The sequence below is a fragment of the Cricetulus griseus genome, chromosome 5 (assembly GCF_003668045.3).
Source record: "Cricetulus griseus strain 17A/GY chromosome 5, alternate assembly CriGri-PICRH-1.0, whole genome shotgun sequence".
NCBI classification, from domain to species: Eukaryota; Metazoa; Chordata; class Mammalia; order Rodentia; family Cricetidae; genus Cricetulus; species Cricetulus griseus.
The window spans coordinates 118,799,142-118,817,484 of NC_048598.1; the positions used below are offsets into that span (position 1 = coordinate 118,799,142).

At 41.1% G+C, this 18,343-nt stretch overlaps 2 protein-coding genes across 7 annotated transcripts in view; one reads left to right on the forward strand and one right to left on the reverse strand.

Annotated features, from left to right (window-relative positions):
* Positions 1 to 207: 207 nt before the first annotated feature.
* Positions 208 to 10,172, reverse strand: Fcf1 (FCF1 rRNA-processing protein). 3 transcript variants are annotated; one of them, XM_027418529.2, is made up of 8 exons: positions 10,047 to 10,172; positions 9,710 to 9,777; positions 8,120 to 8,191; positions 6,998 to 7,146; positions 4,384 to 4,456; positions 3,163 to 3,250; positions 993 to 1,087; positions 208 to 338 (listed from the first exon to the last, which is right to left on the reverse strand). In XM_027418529.2, exons 1-8 carry the CDS (start codon positions 10,047 to 10,049, stop codon positions 290 to 292), a joined length of 597 nt encoding a protein of 198 aa, XP_027274330.1. In that variant the 5' UTR covers positions 10,050 to 10,172; the 3' UTR covers positions 208 to 289. The 3 variants fall into 3 exon arrangements, with proteins under 3 accessions (XP_027274330.1, XP_035301193.1, XP_027274331.1); XM_027418530.2 differs by having other exon boundaries at positions 210 to 338; positions 972 to 1,087; XM_035445302.1 differs by lacking the exon at positions 8,120 to 8,191.
* A 2-nt stretch (positions 10,173 to 10,174) lies between these two features.
* The window catches only part of Arel1 (apoptosis resistant E3 ubiquitin protein ligase 1), a 47,012-nt gene continuing 38,843 nt past the window's right edge, over positions 10,175 to 18,343 (forward strand). For all 4 annotated transcript variants that reach the window (XM_027418524.2, XM_027418526.2, XM_027418525.2 and 1 more), the window contains exon 1: positions 10,175 to 10,313. The gene's annotated coding sequence lies outside the window, so the exon portion shown is untranslated. The remainder of the gene's footprint in view (positions 10,314 to 18,343) is intronic.

Here is an 18,343-nt window from a genome sequence, read left to right on the forward strand (position 1 = left end):
AGCTGCTCTTCCAGAGATAGTTCAGTTCTCAGGCATCTTACAGCTACCTGTAACTTCAGTTCCAGGGAATCTGAGGCCTCTGGCCCCAAACAGATACCTGCACTAACATGTATATACACACACACAGACATACATATACACATAGAAAATAGAATTTTTTAAAGATGCAGCTATTTTTAAAATTGAGACAAAATATCACTAAAAAAAAAGAATCAAAAAAAGTGTGTTTAATTAACTGACAACAGAGAAAGCTGGTAAAGAAAGGCAGGTGAATTTTATCGAGTAAGGATTAGAATCGAGGCGCTCCATAATCATCTGGCATCCGTTCAATGTTGTATCTGCTCAGGAAGAAAGGAGACACTGTTAAGAAAGAAGATATGGTACAGAACCCATCTGAGTCACCCCCACCTTTCACTCTCTAACCTTATCAGTGGTAACTTTTAGAGGGATCCCACAATGAATGACTTATACCAAAACGTTGACTATATTACCTTTGTTTTTCAAAGCCACAGCATTGGCAAGAGGCAGCTAGGACTTGGGTTCAGGTCAGTCTAAGTCAGCCTATTATTTTTATCAATATACTGTGCTCTCCCTAAATGGAAAAGCTGGGCATAGAAATCTTTGTAGGGCAGACATGGAAACATCCAAGAAGGATAAAGAACTGTTTTGTTTATTAAAATAATCATTTAGTTTCCCAGATGAGGTGTCACTCAAATATTCTCTCTCTCTCTCTCTCTCTCTCTCTCTCTCTCTCTCTCTCTCTCTCTCTCTCTCTCTCTCTCTCTCTCTATTGTACCAATTAGATGTTCCTTTCATTCCTAAATCCTATATCTTCTGCCCTTATTCTTGCTACTTTGTCTCATTTCTTCAAAGTTAAATGTAAACAGGATAGTGTAATTTCTTTGGAATCCTCTATAACTTTATAACCTGCTCTCACTTTAATTGACGGCCAACTACATGCCTCTAGTTACCTTCCAACAGCAACTTCTCACCTATGGTTAGAAATGTACATGATAGGAACTCCAGGGATCTTCCGGATTCTTCTTTTGAGGTCACGGTCAACTGTGGCTACAATGTAACACTTGTGCTGAAAGAGAAGCCCACTGAGGTTTACAAAAGGACTCAGAATAAATGTACACACACCACTGAATAGTCCCCTCATTTTCACAGTAACTAGCAGAGGGAAGGATGCTAACACATAGGAGACAGTTACATAATAAAATATATAAGCTACCAGGCCTCTACATGGTCTCATGAATCTTGAGGGGAAGGAAGAAGTGTTTAAGTTGTAAACTGTTTACTGTCCTTCATGAGAGGGACTGCCACAGTTAAGGCAGACAATTCCTTAGTTTTGGGGAAATGCCCTAATAGACTCCACGCAAATGCCTTGCTCTGCTCTTATGGCTTAGGGGTACTCTGAAGTTCTATAGTGGTGTAAGTAGGCAGGTCCTGGGCCAGGAGAAGGACCTCTAAGGTTCAAAACCCCAGTTTAGCTTAACATTATCAGCTGGAAGCTATTTTGTTATATTTTACTTCAAATGCAAATCTCCACTGAGTTTTATCAACTTTTGCCCCTGTGGTGGCAACTGTGATGTGGCTCCATCTATGGATCAAGTAGCTAAGGGCAGAGCGGTCATTAAATGAAGATGGCCATCCTCAGAGGAGCAAGGACCTCGATCTTCCTCTCTTCCTTCCTTCCTTTGCATGGCTCAGGCTCTTTTCTGTCTTTTTTCCTCAGCACTGTGGCTGGGGATCGAATCCAGGCAGTACCCAACACTGAGCTACAACTCCAACCTGAAAAAGGTTCTTAGGTGAGTAGCCAGTAGCAGATGCTCTGTGTTGTCTGAAATGAATCCAGGGTATGTGAGAGATAGCACCCTGGGAGATTCTCATACCTAACCCAGAAAACATTTCTGAGTTAGGCACGGTGGAGAGGAATATCATTCCTGCATGGATGGAAATGGAACCTTATTTAAGATTTACAGGGTGGTAGAATGTGGTATATTATTATAGCTACATGAATTCACTTAAAACACATTACAGGTGGATCTCTGAGTTTGAGGCCAGCCTGGTCTACAGAATTCCAGGACAACCAAGGCTGTTACACAGAGAAACCCGGTCTCGAAAACCAAACAAAAAAACACATTACAGGGGATTTGTGGAATAAAGACCCAGTCACTATACCAAATCACATACTAAGTTAATGCAGATGTTGGAATTGTTTTTGTTTTGTTTAAGACAGGATCTCACTGTGTAGCCATGGGTGACCTAGAACTCACTATGTAGTTCAGGCTGGCCTTCAACCTTACAGATACCAGTTTGCCTCTGCCTCCAATGGACAAGGTGCTCAGATGTGAAACCAGACTTCCTTCCCAAGCACATGCTCCTCCCATTATAGATAAAACACATTTTTAAAATCTACTCTTTCAAGTAAATGGTATCTATGCTACTTATGAACAACTGCTAAATATATATATTTGTGTTTAATATAGGTATATATTAAGAAAAACCCACCCTAAATACCTTACTGAGCTTGAATATTCAGAAGGCAATAATTTGTACCCTCTCCTTTTTTGGGGGGTGTCTCATTGTATGGCTGGAATTGGCTATGTAAAGCAAGTTGGACTTAAACTTACAGAGGTTCACCTGTCTTTGCCTCTGAGTGCTGGGATTAAATCTTGTGACCTCACTGAGTTAGTTCGTGTCTTTTTGTCCTTACAAAAGAAAAAAATTCATTTATATGTGTGTGTGTGTGTGTGTGTTTAGTGCATGTATATGCACCATTTGTGTGCAGGTGTCTCAAGAAGCCAGAAGATGGCATCAGAACTGGAATCACAGGAAGCCGTGAGCCACCTGATGTGAGTGTTGGCATCTGAACCTGGGTCCTCAGCAAGAGCAGTAAGTGCTCTCGACCCCTGAAGCACCAGCTCTAGAGCTCCAGCTTGCCACTCTCCCTAACCCCCTTTTCTTTTGTTTTTTTCAAGAAAAGTTTGGTTATCCTGAAACTTGCTTTGTAGATCAGGTTAGCCTCAAAGTCAGAGATCCACCTGAGCCTGCCTCCCAGGTGCTGGGATTAAAGGTGTGCCACCACCACCCAGTTTTTTTTTTTTTTTTTTTTTTTTTTTTAAAGCACAAATATACACTTAAAAGTGATGCTGATACCTGAGTGACTCTCTGTACCAAGCAGTCATCAGCATAGGTTCCTTTGTGTGTGCACGGCAGTCGGTCAAATCGTGGATCCTTGGCAATCCTGCAGGATTATAAAGGTGGATTAAAGAAAACATTCTCCATCCAATTAGGAAAGCAAAGGTAATATGATCTATGTGGGGATTATGCGGCACCCTCTCTCCTCTCAAGCTTATTATTTCATTTTATGAGGAAAATCAAATCCATTTTAGGAAGTTGTCCTACACAAATGTACTGCAAGACAGGCACAGGATGGTCACCATGGCACAGCCCATTAACAACATAAAAGCTAAATACATTTTTCTATGCCTGTCTGATTACAAAAAAAATAAATGTATCAATATGGGAGGACCTTTGCTAATCTGATGAATGTAGATTAGTGAACTGTATTATGTGAGCGTAGGTGTAAGATCCAATAAAAAAGATAAAGATGAGTTTTCCTGGAACTTTCTAGATTTGCATTTATATAGAAAGTGATATGCAAAAAAATACATGTTCCTTTTCAACTGTCATTCTTGTATTAGAACAAGCAGTGTGATGTGGAGAAGGAATTACAGGCAGTTGTGGGTGCCCAACATGGGTAGTAGGAACTGAGCTGAGGTCCTCCTGAAAAGCAGAAAGTGTTCTTAACTGCTCCAGCCATCTCTCCAGCCTTTTTTTTAATCCTTCCTTCCTTCCCTCCTTTCCTTCCCACCTCTCCCTCCCTCCCTTCCTTCCTTTCTATTTAAACTAACTGGACAGGAAATCTTTGGTAAACAGAGAGATGAGGTGTTCTAAAATACCTTCAGTATAGCAAGGTGTAGAAGACTCTGAATGAAGATAGCATAAGAATGCCATCTTATGCCTTCTATGACTATTTTAGGAACTAACACTCAGTTAAGTTTCTGTTTCTTTACATCTGTCTATTTTCTTGTAAAGCATATGTCCATGTCTGCGGTCAAGAGAGGCCCAGCCACAGACTTATCTCCTTGCAGCACACCTGCCTGGCAGGACAATAGCCTCCCGAGCCCCCTGACCCTTTTACCCTACTTAAGCCATATTGACCTGTCTAATAAACTGAGACTTGATCAGAGTACTGTCTTGTCTCCATCTCTCATTTCTTGCTCCCTGCAACCCTCCCTCCCCCAGGGTTCCCGTTGACTGTTCCCGAGGCCCGGGGCAGCAAGGTACAGTAAATCTAGACTACATTCTTCCTACCTTAGTGCTACTCGATACTTCTGTCCCAATTTCTCAATTTCAGCCATCACACAATCAGTTATACAAGGGATACCTGCAAGGAATAAACAAAACACAGCATAAAAAAAATTAGTAACAGAACTTGTAATCCTATCTACTCTAGATGTTGATGCAGGAGGATTAAAAGTCCAAGGCCTTCATGGACTAGAAGGAGCTTAAGGCCATCTTGGGGCAATTTAGTGAGACCCTGTCTTAAAACAAGAAGTAAAAACAATCTGGGGACATAGCTCAGCGGTACAGTGCTTGCCAGACATTCAGGAGGTCCTGCGTTCAATCTTCAACACATGTGGGTTGGGGTGGAAGGTGAGAGTGATACATATCTGTTATCTCAGCATTTGGGAGGTAGAGGCAGAAGGATCAGAAGCTGAAGGTCATCCTTAGCTAGGCAATGAATTCTAGGTCAGCATGGACTACATGAGATCCTGTCTAAAAAAAACAAACTTCTCCCCAAAAGACAAAATTATATGTTTAAACAGAATACTACATAACTTATAAGGATGAGGTTCATCTACATACATATTATTTAATACAAAAAGCAAGAACAGGCAACTAAAATGTGATCTCCACACACAGTAGACACAATCAGAAATAAAACAGTAATAATGTGCTCTGTGTGGCCTTGAAAACATCATGCTGCATGAAAGAAAACCAAATAAGAGGTTCTATTTTTAATGAAATGTCCAGAATAGGCAAATCTATGGAGACAGAACTAGATTAATGTCACTTAGGGGTAGAGAAAATGAGGAGCACTGCCCTTTATGGGATGTAATAACTGAAGACAGTGGGTTTCTTCTTGGAGCATACTTCCCTACTCATTGCAGGCCCTTTATGCTTTCACTGTTACATGGCTGTGAAATCCGTCTTCTTCAAGCACACAGTCCCTCTGGTTTCATAACCATCTAATTTCATTGACCCAGTATTGCCATTCCCTTTTCATTTACATTTATTTTTTGTCTTTCCCCCCTCGTCGTTCAAAAGCATTACTACATATTAAAAATTTTAAGTTAGGGCTGGAGAGATGGCTCAGAGGTTAAGAGCACTGACTCTTCTTCCAGATGTCGTGAGTTCAATTCCCGGCAACTACATGGTGTCTCACAACTACCTTGAATGAGATCTGGTGCCCTCTGCTGGCATGCAGGCAGAAGACTGTATACAAAATAAATAAATAAAATCTTAAAAAAAAAATTAAATTGGGGCTGGAGAGATGGCTCAGAGGTTAAGAGCACTGGCTGCTCTTCCAGAGGTCATGAATTCAATTCCAGCAACCACATGGTGGCTTACAACCATCCATAATGAGATCTGGTTCCCTCTTCTGGTGTGCAGATATACATGGAAGCAGAATGTTGTATACATAATAAATAAATAAAATCTTAAAAAAAATTTAAATTATATCCATTTATTTGTTGGGGGGAGGGTTTGGATCATGTGTTGTGCATATATGAAGGTCAGAAGACAACCTGAAGGAATCTAGTCTCTCTTTCTAAAACATGGGCTCCTGGGCTCAAAATTTCCCTGATTCCAGCAATTTGCAATATATGGCAAAGTACCAGCATGAATGTCATTTGTCCCTTTAGCAGAACAAGAAACTTATGAATAGAAAACTACAAATCACAAAATCCAACAGATCTTGCTTGTTTGGTTTTCAAGACAGGGTTTCTCTGTGTAGCTCTTACTGTCCTGGAACTCACTTTGTAGACCAGGCTGGTTTTGAACTCAAGAGATTGCCTGCCTCTGCTGAGTGCTGGGATTAAAGGCAAGGGCCACCACCAGACTTTTTCTTTTGTTTGTTTGTTGAGACACCAGGTTGTTGTGGGTTTTTTTTTTGTTTTTTTTTGACTGTTGTTTTTCAGTGCTGGGGATTCCGGGCTTCCTAAATGCTAAGAAGTGCTCCACTGAACCACTGAGCTACCTCCCTAACCCAAAAATGTAACATACCTAACTATTAGGAGATTACTCTTGGATATGGTTTAAGTTTCCTTTTTCCTGCTCAGGATTACAAGTAGGAAGGGATATCCAAATAAAAAAATGTGAGAACTGCCCATTACCTGACTTGTGGCTCTATGACCATAAATGGAAAGAGTTGTTTTTTTCTTTTTCTTTTTTTGAAACATTAACCATAGTTTATTCCAGGTGAGGGAGGGGGAGAGGGGGAAGAAGGCAAGACAGAAAGAAGTGAGTAAGAGAGACAGGAGAAGAGAGGAGACAGCAAAAGGAGCGGAAAAAGGTTTTTACTTAGCTTTCCTATAGTGGAGTGGAATGGAGAATGTGTCCTACTAAATATAAATGATATAAATGTACATCCCAAAAATAGATTTTCATTTGTTCAGAATTTTAAAATCTAGGTTCAAAATTGATGTCTCAGATAACAAAACACTGTTTTCTGAATTGTGACCATTTAATTATTCCTAGCCAAGTGTACATTAGATCTCAATTTATTGAAAACTGCCTTTTAGGGTTTATTGAAAATTAAATGGTCAGTAGTTCATACATTACATCCTCACTTCCCCGTTTTCATGTATTTGGATAAATATAATTCTGTATAGATGTAACAGAAACATAAAAGTATGATACTCACATTTGGCATACAGACAGTCCATCATTGACTGCACTAAGTCCAGTTTGGCTTTAATGGAAAAGTTGATGAAGTTGGTATCAACAAGGATGTGGTAAGGTGGACCCAGTTGTGTATTGTACTGGAAGAACAAGCAGGAAGGATGTTGGGGGCTGGAAGGAGACAGAAAATAAGATCACAAACTAAAGTCTATATTGATAATTTTGATGTTAATGAAACCAAAAATTAAGTGTCTGGTTTTCAAAGTTCATTATAGGCAACTGTCCTTTCCCCTTGTTCATTGCAAGTAAGAGTTTAAAAGAAGTCAGGAAAGGTACTGAAGAAAAGGTTCAGCAGTTAAAAGCACGTGTTACTGCTCTTGTAGAGGGCCCAAATTCAGTAGTACATTGGGTGTTCATAACAACTGAATTCCAGCTTCAGGAGACCCTCTGCTCCTAGCCTCCACAGACACCCAAACTCATGTGCACATGCCCACACACAGACACACATGCCCATACACACAGACGCATGCCCACACAGACACACACATGCCCACACACACAAACACATGCCCATACACAGACACACACATGCCCACACACACAGACACACACATGCCCCCACACACATACACATGCCCATACACAGACACACACATGTCCACACACACATACACATGCCCACACACAGACACACACATATACCCAATTAAAAAAAAGAGAAAGAAAGAAGGAAAGAAGGAAAGAAGGAAAGAAAGAAAGAAAGAAAGAAAGAAAGAAAGAAAGAAAGAAATCTTTAAAAAAAAACAAAGTTAGGCTGGGTATTGGTGGCTCACACCTTTAATCCCAGCACTCGGGAGGCAGAGGCAGGCGGATCTCTGTGAGTTCAAGGCCAGCCTGTTCTACAGAGCTAGTTTTAGGACAGGCTCCAAAACTATACACAGAGAAACCCCGTCTTGAAAAACAAAACAAACAAAAAAAACCAGCAACCAACCAACCACTTTCATTTGTGCACATCCCAAAACTACTGGTAAATAACTAACTTACCAGTAAATCAACCAGCTCAAGGAAAGCCTGGATTCTTAACAGGGCCAGGGTTTAGGATCTCTTAGTTTTAATGGAGAACTTCAAGTTTTTTAATACTCACACTTCTCTTTCCTTCAGCGCACTGGGATCTTTCTTTTCTTTCTTTTTAGGCTTTAATCTATCCTTTTCTTTACTGCAAAAAAGTAAATTCAGAGAAGAGGAAAAAAATGATATAGTTAAAATTTCATCTAGCGGGGTTGGGGATTTAGTTCAGTGGTAGAGGGTTTGCCTAGCAAGCGCAAGGCCCTGGGTTCCGTCCTCAGCTCTAGGGGGGTGTTCATCTTGCTGGGGATGTCACTCACTCAGTGGCAGAGCATTGGACTAGTATGTATGAAGCTTTAGGTTCAATCCCTATCAACTCAAGTTCCATTCTAACGTCTTTTTTTTTTTTTTTTTTTTTTGTTTGTTTGTTTTTCGAGATAGGGTTTCTCTGTGTAGCTTTGGAGCCTATCCTGGGACTTGCTCTGGAGACCAGGCTGGTCTCAAACTCACAGAGATCTGCCTGCCTCTGCCTCCCGAGTGCTGGGATTAAAGGCGTGGGCCACCAATGCCTGGCGTAATGTCTTTTTTTTTATTTATTTATGGTGCTTTTTTTTCCTACTTATTTATGGTTTTTGATTCAGGGTTTCTCTGTGTAACAGCCTTGACTGTTCTGAAATTCCCTCTGTAGCCCAGGCTAGCCTTGAACTCAAAGATCTGCTTGCCTCTGCAGGAAGTAGCCTGAAAATATCAAAATTAATCAATAAGGCCAATAAACTCAAAAAAATAGTTAATGAGTAAATTCTAATTAAACTATTAACTTTTTTCTTAGTATTTCTCTTATCTAATTTCAAGAGAGTAGTGAGGGTTTATTATGATCAAAAGACATTATATACTGGCTTGAAAATGTTATAATGAAACTTAATATGTATAATAAATATGTTAATAAAAAATCTTCTTTTAAGAGGTCACGAAGAGGTTGATATTTATCTTCTGAATACTTCTGAATATCCCAAACTGGACATGGTAGTTTTCCCACATCCTTATATTTTTGGTTGTTGAGCCTTGTCTTTAAAGGCTGAGCTATCCCTCCATTGAGCCCCACCTCCATCCTTTATAAAGGCCTAAGACATAACAAACATATAAAATTGAACCCTGAGCCACAAAGAAATTGTCACTGGGACATCATTCCTTACAGATAAACAATAAAAATCCACACCAGAAGCTGAGAATAATAATTCTGAAGGCTTTAACGACCATTCTTTTGTTCCAACACAACAAAAGCAGTTAAGAAACAGTTCACCCAGTCTTTACTGACGCCAGGAAACTGGTTAGTTCTTCTTTATAATGATAAGTATCATTCCAGTTTCTTCTTCTAATGCTTTGAATTCTTATAATTTATAAAATGGAACTATCTTGGAGTTTTCCCATCCTCCCTTTTAAACTTGGGTGTCAGGAATCGGAAACTGAAGGCAAGCTTGGTGTGGCCTTACCAGCTTTTCAACAATAAAACCACCCTCCCCACCCTCCAGAACGAGTGACTATAATTTGTCATGCACTGTAGATCTAAGACATAATCAGCAAAACAACAATAACAAATTTTACTACTTAGCCCATCGTGATTCCTGTATCTCTGATCACTTTAGGAAACGAGTTGATTCTGGTCACTCACAGTCTCTCATCTCTGAGACTAAGCATTCGCTTCATCGTCGCATATTTCCTTGTTTTCTTTTGCTTTCCCTTGAAACGGAAATTTTCGAGTTAAAAGAGCTGAAAACACAGCGCATCCTTTAAAGTTTAAAGTTCCCTTCTCCTAGTTTTCTTGCCGCTTCTCCTTTCCGCAAACACCACCCTTCTCCCTCCACTCCTTAAAACATAGGCTTCTTCAAACTAAGACCCGCATGAAAAAAAAAAACAAAACAAAACACAAGGGAAGCTCGGAGGCTATATTTGGCCGACAGCTGAGCTCCCATACGTCCGCAAAGCGCTCTGACAGAAGCTCTCCTCACCATGTTCACGCCGCACTCCTGCTTCTTCCGGAATCACTCTCAGCGCGGCACTTTTACGTCATCCGATACTGCTTCCGGCAGAGGCCAACCCGGAGGCGGAAGTCACTTTGGGAAACGGAAAACCTTGCAGCCGGCTCTGAAGCGCCGGTTGAGATCCAGGCTGGGGACTCTTGGGGGCCGGGTGGAGGGCAGGATTTGTGCTGGATGCGGCCCCTGCCTCCCCGGACCCCAAAGCTAGGACTTGACCACGCTGCAGCCCCAGTTCGGGTAACGTTTCCCTTCACGCCCAACCGGAGAAAGCGTCTAGCCGAGCCGCAGGCACCAGAGTTCCAGGAGGAGAGCCAGAGAGGGGACCAGGATAGCGGGGTCGGAACCCTGGGCTGCCCTGTAGTTTGCAAATACATTCTGTTTGTCTTCAGGCGCACCCGGGCTCTGTAGTCCAGCCCGGAGGCTCTGGACGATTCTTGGGAAGAGAGGGATGTAACAGCGCTTGAGGACCACCCCTTCCCCATGGTGCGTGCGTGTGTGTGTGTGTGTGTGTGTGTGTGTGTGTGTGTGTGTGTGTGTGTGTGTGTGTGTGTGTATTCCTGGGAAGAGAGGGATGTAACAGCGCTTGAGGACCACCCCTTCCCCATGGTGTGTGTGTGTGTGTGTGTGTGTGTGTGTGTGTGTGTGTGTGTGTGTGTACAAGCACTAGCGTGCGTCGGGTGGCATTCAGAGCACAAGCCAGAAGAAGCTGGTTGCTCTCCACTTTTTTTTCCTTTTTTTAAAGACTGTCTCACCGAACCTGGAACACCCCCTCCCAGCTCCCTGCGTTTTTGCTAGGTTGATTGGCCCAGAAAGCCCCAGGATACTCCCAGCACTGGGGTGACAGACACTCGCCACTACTACACCTGGCTTGTTTTTGGATGCCCAGATTCGGGCATCCAAAACTCAGGTCTTGCTTGGTCTACCATCACTTATTCACTGAGCCAATTAGCCCAGTCGCAGCGGCCTTCTGTAGATGATCAGGGAAAACAGGTGCAGAAGCGGGTATGTGCAATGCCTCGAATGTGGTGGGAACCATTGATATTTGTTATGAAGCCTGGTGTGCCGTCCTTAACGGGAGAGGGAGGATTTGTGAGAATGGGAAAGATAACTTCTGAGGTGTTTGTTTTTGTTTCCTTTCTTTTTTTTCCTTCCTTCCTTCCTTCCTTCCTTCCTTCCTTCCTTCCTTCCTTCCTTCCTTCCTTCCTTCCTTCCTTTCTTTGCTATGTATTCTAGTTATTCTTAAACATTTGGAGGGATTTCTTTTACCCCTTAAGTCTGTGGAAAGTGAGGGACAGTTTTCCTGAAAGTGGATGTGTGTGCGCGCATACACACACTTTGGCATGCAACTTAAGAGACTTCTAGACTATGTAAACTTTATTTACTTGTCACTTTGACCTTCACAGTACCTCAGATATCTTTGATTTACTGATGTTGAAGCTGTGATCTAGACACTCAGAGGTCTATTTGGTTCTGAAGTTCATGTTTTTCTTAGTGCATGACATTGACCTGGTGTTGCTGGGTTAAAAAGATGTTCACAGTGTAACACTGCAAGATGGTGCATTGCTTATTGAGTTTGACTGGCTGCAGTTTAAACCCTCTTTTAGTTGCTTACTTGCTGTATTACTTTGGGCCATCAGTTGGTGCCTCGGGTCTGTAAAGCTAAGATAATCATCATAGTACCGGTATTACAGGGATGTCAACATGATTAGTATGTCCCTAGAAAGCATACCGTTAAATTAACTCTTTTAGTGGGGCAGGGGTGCAGGCCTTTAATCCCAGCACTACGGAGGCAGAGGCAGGTGGATCTCTGTGAGTTTGAGGCCAGCCTGATCTACAAAGTGAGTTCCAGGACAGCCAGGGCTGTTATACAGAGAAACCCTGTCTTGAAAAACAAAAACAAAACAAGAAAAAGAAAAAGTAACTCAAATTTTGAGTGTTTTTAGTCATTTAATGTCATGTTTTTCCAACTTAATATGTTACGCACTTGCATGTTAATATATTTTTACTATTTTAAAACTTGAGCATATTGGTTAACCTCAAAACACTCACTAAATTTTCAGGTCTCTATAATGGGTAATTTTGAGTTGGTTTGGATATAGAACTGGTTTCCTTCCTTCTGTTCTTTTAGGCACACATTGTGTTTAGATCTCTTTGTAGTTCATGTATCTGTGGGTTACAAAATTTTGGTGTTGAAGTAATTTTATTATTGACACATCTTTAGAGATTCTCTTAACTCCTACTCACCCCCAGGAAGTTCCTAATCTTTTTCAGAACAGTCTGCCTCTGCCTAGCTATCATTCATGGGTAGAGTTAGCAACAGCCTCATTTTTTTTTTTAATTGAAGCATGTTAGTGATTAGGCATTTAGCCTTTTAAGTAAACATGTCAGTTATTTATTTTTAAACCTTTGGAGACTGATTAGAAGTGTGTGCACACGTGTGTGCGCATGCGTACACGCCTGTGTGCTTGATTGAGAGTACTTGAAGGGAAAATTGCAGCTAGTTAAATTGTAATTTGCATTTAAATGCAGGCACAGACAGAAAAACCCTTTCCTCTGAGTTTGAAATTCATGAACTATTTTTTTTTCTTATTTCATTTTAAGGCGGTTTGCAGTTTCTGTTCTGAGGACTTTCTGATCCCTTGATTGTTAATACTTGATAGGGAGCTAAATTAGTGTAGGAACACTGTGGGAGTTGAGGACATAGTTAGAAGTGTTTCTGCTGCATTATACTTTTGTCATGATCTGAGATTCTAAAAGCCTATGATTAAAGTCCTCAGCTATTCTGTAGCCTTCTTTGAGAGGGGTTAAAGTAGCATGGTTCTGTGTTGGATGGGAGCAGAAGTAATTACTCTTGACTACACACTTGTGAGGAAAGGAATTGTTTCAGCCCTCCTCAGTGGTTCAGAGGGCTGCTCTGTATTTTCTGCATCACTAAAGAGAAAGACTCTCTGAAGCCATTGGGTCCACAGTTTGATACTTAACTGGGCTTAGATTTCATTCTCCTCACTCACTGATCTAAATACATTTTTAATAAAATTATGTCTAGTGGAAGAGCTCCCAGAGAACATCTTGTGGTTCACGTTCATTTAAAGATAAGATTTCTAGTTTCAAACTACAGTTTTACACTTATCTTTATGGTTCATATGTTGTTTCCCCAACAAACATTTGCTGCTGTCAAATACTTTTTAATTTAACTTGACTGCCTTTAACCAAGGTAGCAAGGCTGGAGAGATGACTCAGAGGTTAAGAGCACTAGCCACGCTGTTCCAGTGACCCGAATCTGATTCCCAATGCCCACATCTGACAGCTCACAACCACCTATAACTTTAGCTCCAGGGGATTTGATACCTTCTTCTGGCCTTCATGAGCTCTCGAGTGCATTTGCAAATACACACACACAAACACAAACACACACACAACACATACACATTAAATAAAATTTAAAATAACCCAGCATGTTTTCCTCGGTTTTGATATTGGGTTGGTTTATATGACACTTCAGAGGTACACACTACTACATATTTATTCACATTACATTCATTGAGAGTGTGTTCTGTCTCAGACTATAACCTAGACAATATTCTAGTTACTTCAAGAAACTCAAACTCTGTTGAAGAATGGCTTGTAAATAGTTAAATAGTATGGGATATGGTCAACTAGAGGTATGTAAATTCAAATATTTTGGAGAAACTACTGTACCTGTTCATCCTTCTGGAAGGGTCCTGGTTAGAGTATTGTTTGTAGTGTTTATTTATTGCAATCAACTTAGTCTATAACAGTTTGGGTTTTATAACATTAGTGAGTTATAGTATATTATTTCTCCCTCCCTCCTCCCCTCCCTCCCTTCTTTTTTTCTGACAAGGTCTGGTGTATCACTAGCTGGCCTTGAATTTGCTAGGCAGCTGAGGATAGCCTAGAACTTCGTTTGTTTGTTTTGAGACAGGGTCTCTCTACATAGCCCTGGATGGCCTGGAACTCCCAGAGATCTGCTTGCCCTGCCTCCAGAGTGCTGGGATTAAAGATATGCTCAACCATGCCCAAATACCTAGAATTTCTTGATCCTCTTCTTTCATCCTCCTGAGTGCTAGGATTACAGGTATGCACCACCACACCCAGTTCATGCATTGCTGAGGGTCAGACCTCTTGCTGGGCAAGCAACCCTACCAGCTGAGCTACAACCAGAGCCCTCATTTTACCTTTTAAATAGCTCTAACCATTGATTATCTTAGGTTTAAATTTAAGCTATTATTCTTTGGTGCCATTTTCTTTGAAAGGTTATTAGATGGTTAGCCTGCATTATTTTTTTCATAATAATGTTTCCAAACTTTTGAGGTGGTTTTACATACTGTACTGCATGAGTGTGTGTGTGTATGTGTTCATCTATGTGTATGCTTACAACTAATGCATTTGTTTTAGTGCAGTTTGCCTGTTATTGTTGAAATGTTGATATTAATTGTATTTTGGGTTCATTGTACTTTCTGGCCAGAGATCAGATAATTATAATTTAATAATAAGCAACATTATTTCGTGTAATGTGGTAATAGTATTAACTAGTTCTTAATAGTTAATACAGGTCCCTCAGTTTTCACCAGAGATCTAGCCCATGTTATTTTAACCCTCATCCACTTTGGCAAGTTCAAATGCAAGGATAGCCTCTGGCGTAAATGGTAAAGCTATTTGAAAGAGAAAGCAACTGAGACTTCCCAAGTGTGAAGCAGTTTTTCACATTTTGGTAAAGAAGGCAATGCTGAAGGGCAAATAGGATGTAGAAAGGAATAGAAAAATATGTACTAGAGTGTTTCCACCTACACTGCTTTGTTAGGGCAGTGATTTAAGGAAGTAGTATCAGACTTGTAAGGCACAGTGAGGATATAAAATTAGCCAACTCTGTCTAAGTTAAAAAATAGTGGAGCAATCAATCATTTTAAGTTCATAGACAAGTTTATAAGAAATACAGAGTGTTCATATCCACTTCTCATCCAGCTTTTTCTAATGTTAACTTCTTACATAACCATGGTACATCTGTCGCATGTAGGAATTTAAATTAACATTGGTAGAACATTATCTGCTAAATGACAGACTTTTGTATATCACAGAAACTTCAACTTACCTTCTTTTTCTATGCAGAATCCAATCCAGAATTCCAGATTGCAGTTAAACTGTGTAATTTAAAAAAACTAAACAGGGTCTCATTATGTAGCCCTTGTTGGCCTGGAACTTGCTAGCTATAGCTTCACAATCATTAGGAATTTTGTTTTGAGTGTGTGAGTACTGAGCTTTTTTTTTTTTTTTTTTTTTTTTTTTTCCTTCATATTAAGTTGGGCATGATGGCAAATGGCTGTCATCTCTGGGGAGGAGAGGGAGCTTTAGGTCATCCTTAGCTTTGTAATGAGCTTGAGGCTAACCTGGACTACATGAAACCCTGCTGCCTCAAATAAAATAAAACCAACTAACCAAGCAATCAGTAAAAAGATTGTTCTTCCTTTCAGTTATATAATATTTTTTTTTCCTTAAAAATAAGACTGGAGGAGTCTGGAGAGATGGCTCAGTGGTTGAGAGCAATTGTTCTTGCAGAGGATCCAGGTTCTGTTCCCAGCGCCCACATGACAGCTCACAACTGCAGTTCCAGAAGACCTGATTCTGGCTTCCAAGGGCACCAGGTATACAGATAGGACATATACATACATGCAGGCAAAAACACACACATAAGATAAAAATAAATACATACTTGTTGTTTTTTTTGAGACAGTGTCTTACTGTGTAACTGTGGCCCTTCTGGATCTAATTATGTAGACCAGTCTGGCGTTTACCTCACAGAGGTCTGTCTGCCTGTCTCTGCCTCTCTCTATTGAAAGAGTGGAGGGCCAGCATATGGCTCAGCAGGTTGAAAGTGCTTGCCACGTAAGCCCGACAACTTGAATTTGACCCCTGGAACCCATAGTGGAAACAGAAGCAACTCCTGAAAATGGTCCTCTGACCTCTGCACAAATGCTGTGGCTTATGCACAGCTGTGCACACACACTGTTAATACCAACAAGTAAATAAAATGTTAAAGTTAAAGTGAACTTGAAAGTAATGAATGGATCATAATGGAGGCAGAAATTTTGGCTTTTAATGTGTGTGTAACAATTGCAGTTCTACCCCGCAGGGCTGCACACCTGGCCATTTGCCTGCCCTTTCATGCACAGTTAATGAAATAACAACTTCCTAGGCTTATTGAGGGAGACGGCTTGTCAGACTCAGAGAATCACTTGTGAAATATACTGGCTATAGCCAAGCTTCAGTAGTCCCAGGTTGCTTGAATATAAAGCTGCTGTGGGATGGGAGCATGGCAGCCTGTCTGTCCTCATTCTGTGGACCCACATGCAAGAGTTAGTCCATTTTATAGACAGAAAACCACGAGGATGAGAGGAAGTGGGAAACTGTACTAATACTTTCTCTCTCTCTTTTTTTCTTTTAAAAAATACTAAAAACAAATTTGTTGTTGATTTAGACATATTGTCAGCTCCAAAATTTTTGGCAATTCTTAATCTTTCTGAGCTGGATTTGGCTCCATAAAATGGTCCCAGCAAGTGTATTGGATGGGATGTTGAAAGAGGAAGCCAGGAGAAATAAAGTCTGACACTAGGTGTGGTTATATACCTATAATCTCAGTTAGGGCTCAAAGGAGGAACAAGAGTTAGAAGCAGCTTGTGTTACAGAGTGGACCATATCTCAAAAAGACCAAACCAAACAAACAAAAGCCCTAACAGATGGAAGGGGCAAGTGGCTTAAAACTCACCCAGTGCCCAGTTATAGGCAGTTGCTCTCTATGCTACATTTTGAAATGGCTCATTTCTGGCCATGTGGAACTCAGCCACTTATCAGTACAATAACCATCAGTTGGAGAAGTTAAAAGGAACGAGAGAAACCCATTTAGGAAGTGTTTGAAGCTTTAACCAAAGGGATGTATTATTTTAAATATGTATATGCATTTGTATCAGTATACCTATATGTACATGTCACCACCATTGCCCAAAGAAACTAGGAGAGGGCGTCAGATGCCCTGGAACTGGAGTTATAGGAGGAAGTGAGCCACCTGGCATAGGTGCTGCTAACCAAACTTGGGTCCTCTGCAGGAGCAGTACTTGGCTTAACTGCTGAGCCCTCTCATCAGCCCCACATGTAAGGCTTTAGCACCTTGTTAGTGATCTCTCAAGTTCAAATACTGAGTTTGAGGTATTATTGTCTTTCCACATATCCTCTTGGGCAAATGTTTCCTGAACTCCACTCAGTTTCCTATCACTGCTAGGATTTTCGCCACACACATACAGAGTTTCTGAAATACGGTTTCTTCCATGTCTTGATTTCTATACATGAACGCTAGTTCCCGTGCCATATGGCAAAAGAGGACTTAAAGGGGAGAAGCTCTTATATAGGAATCGGTCTAACACAGTATCCTATAGTGTCACTCTGTACTTAGGGAGATGCTGCTTGGGTCGTTCCTTCTAGATATTCATGATTATCTTCCATTCCTCCTGTTCTCTCCCTGCTCTGACAGGTGTTGGTGTCTAATGAAGTTGCCTTAGTAGTCACGTAGTTAGTGATCCAGACAGTGTTCTCAACCTGTGGATTATGATACCAGGTGTGTGTGAGTGTGTGTGTGTGTGTGTGTGTGTGTGTGTGTGTGTGTGTGAGTGTGTGTGAGTGTGTGTGTGTGTGAGTGTGTGTGTGTGTGTGTGTGTGTGTGTGTGTGTGAGTGTGTGTGTGTGAGTGTGTGTGTGTGTGTGTGTGTGTGTGTGTGTGTGAGTGTGTGTGTGTGTGTGTGTGAGTGTGTGTGTGTGAGTGTGTGTGTGTGTGTGTGTGTGTGAGTGTGTGTGTGTGTGTGTGTGTGAGTGTGTGTGTGTGTGTGTGTGTGAGTGTGTGTGTGAGTGTGTGTGTGTGTGTGTGTGTGTGTGTGTGTGTGTGTGTGAGTGTGTGTGTGTGTGTGTGTGTGAGTGTGAGTGTGTGTGTGTGAGTGTGTGTGTGTGTGTGTGTGTGTGTGTGTGTGTGTGTGTGTGTGTGGGTCAAATGACCTTTCACAGGGTTCACATTATCAGATATCCAAATATCAGATATTTCTCTTATGATTCATAACTATCAAAATTACATCAGTGAAAATAATTTTATGGTTGGGGTCACCACAACATGAGGAACTGTATTAAAGGGTGACAGCATTAGGAAGGTTGAGAACCACTACTGTAATCCTTGGGTGGTAGACGAAGGAAAATCAGGAGTCGAAGGCCAGC

Coding starts and splice junctions, on each gene's coding strand:
- Fcf1 (XM_027418529.2), bottom strand. Junction 4,457..6,997: donor GGACTGTCTGTATGCCAAAT/GTGAGTATCATA, acceptor TATTCCTTGCAG/GTATCCCTTGTATAACTGAT. Junction 339..992: donor ATGTACATTTCTAACCATAG/GTGAGAAGTTGC, acceptor CTTCCTGAGCAG/ATACAACATTGAACGGATGC.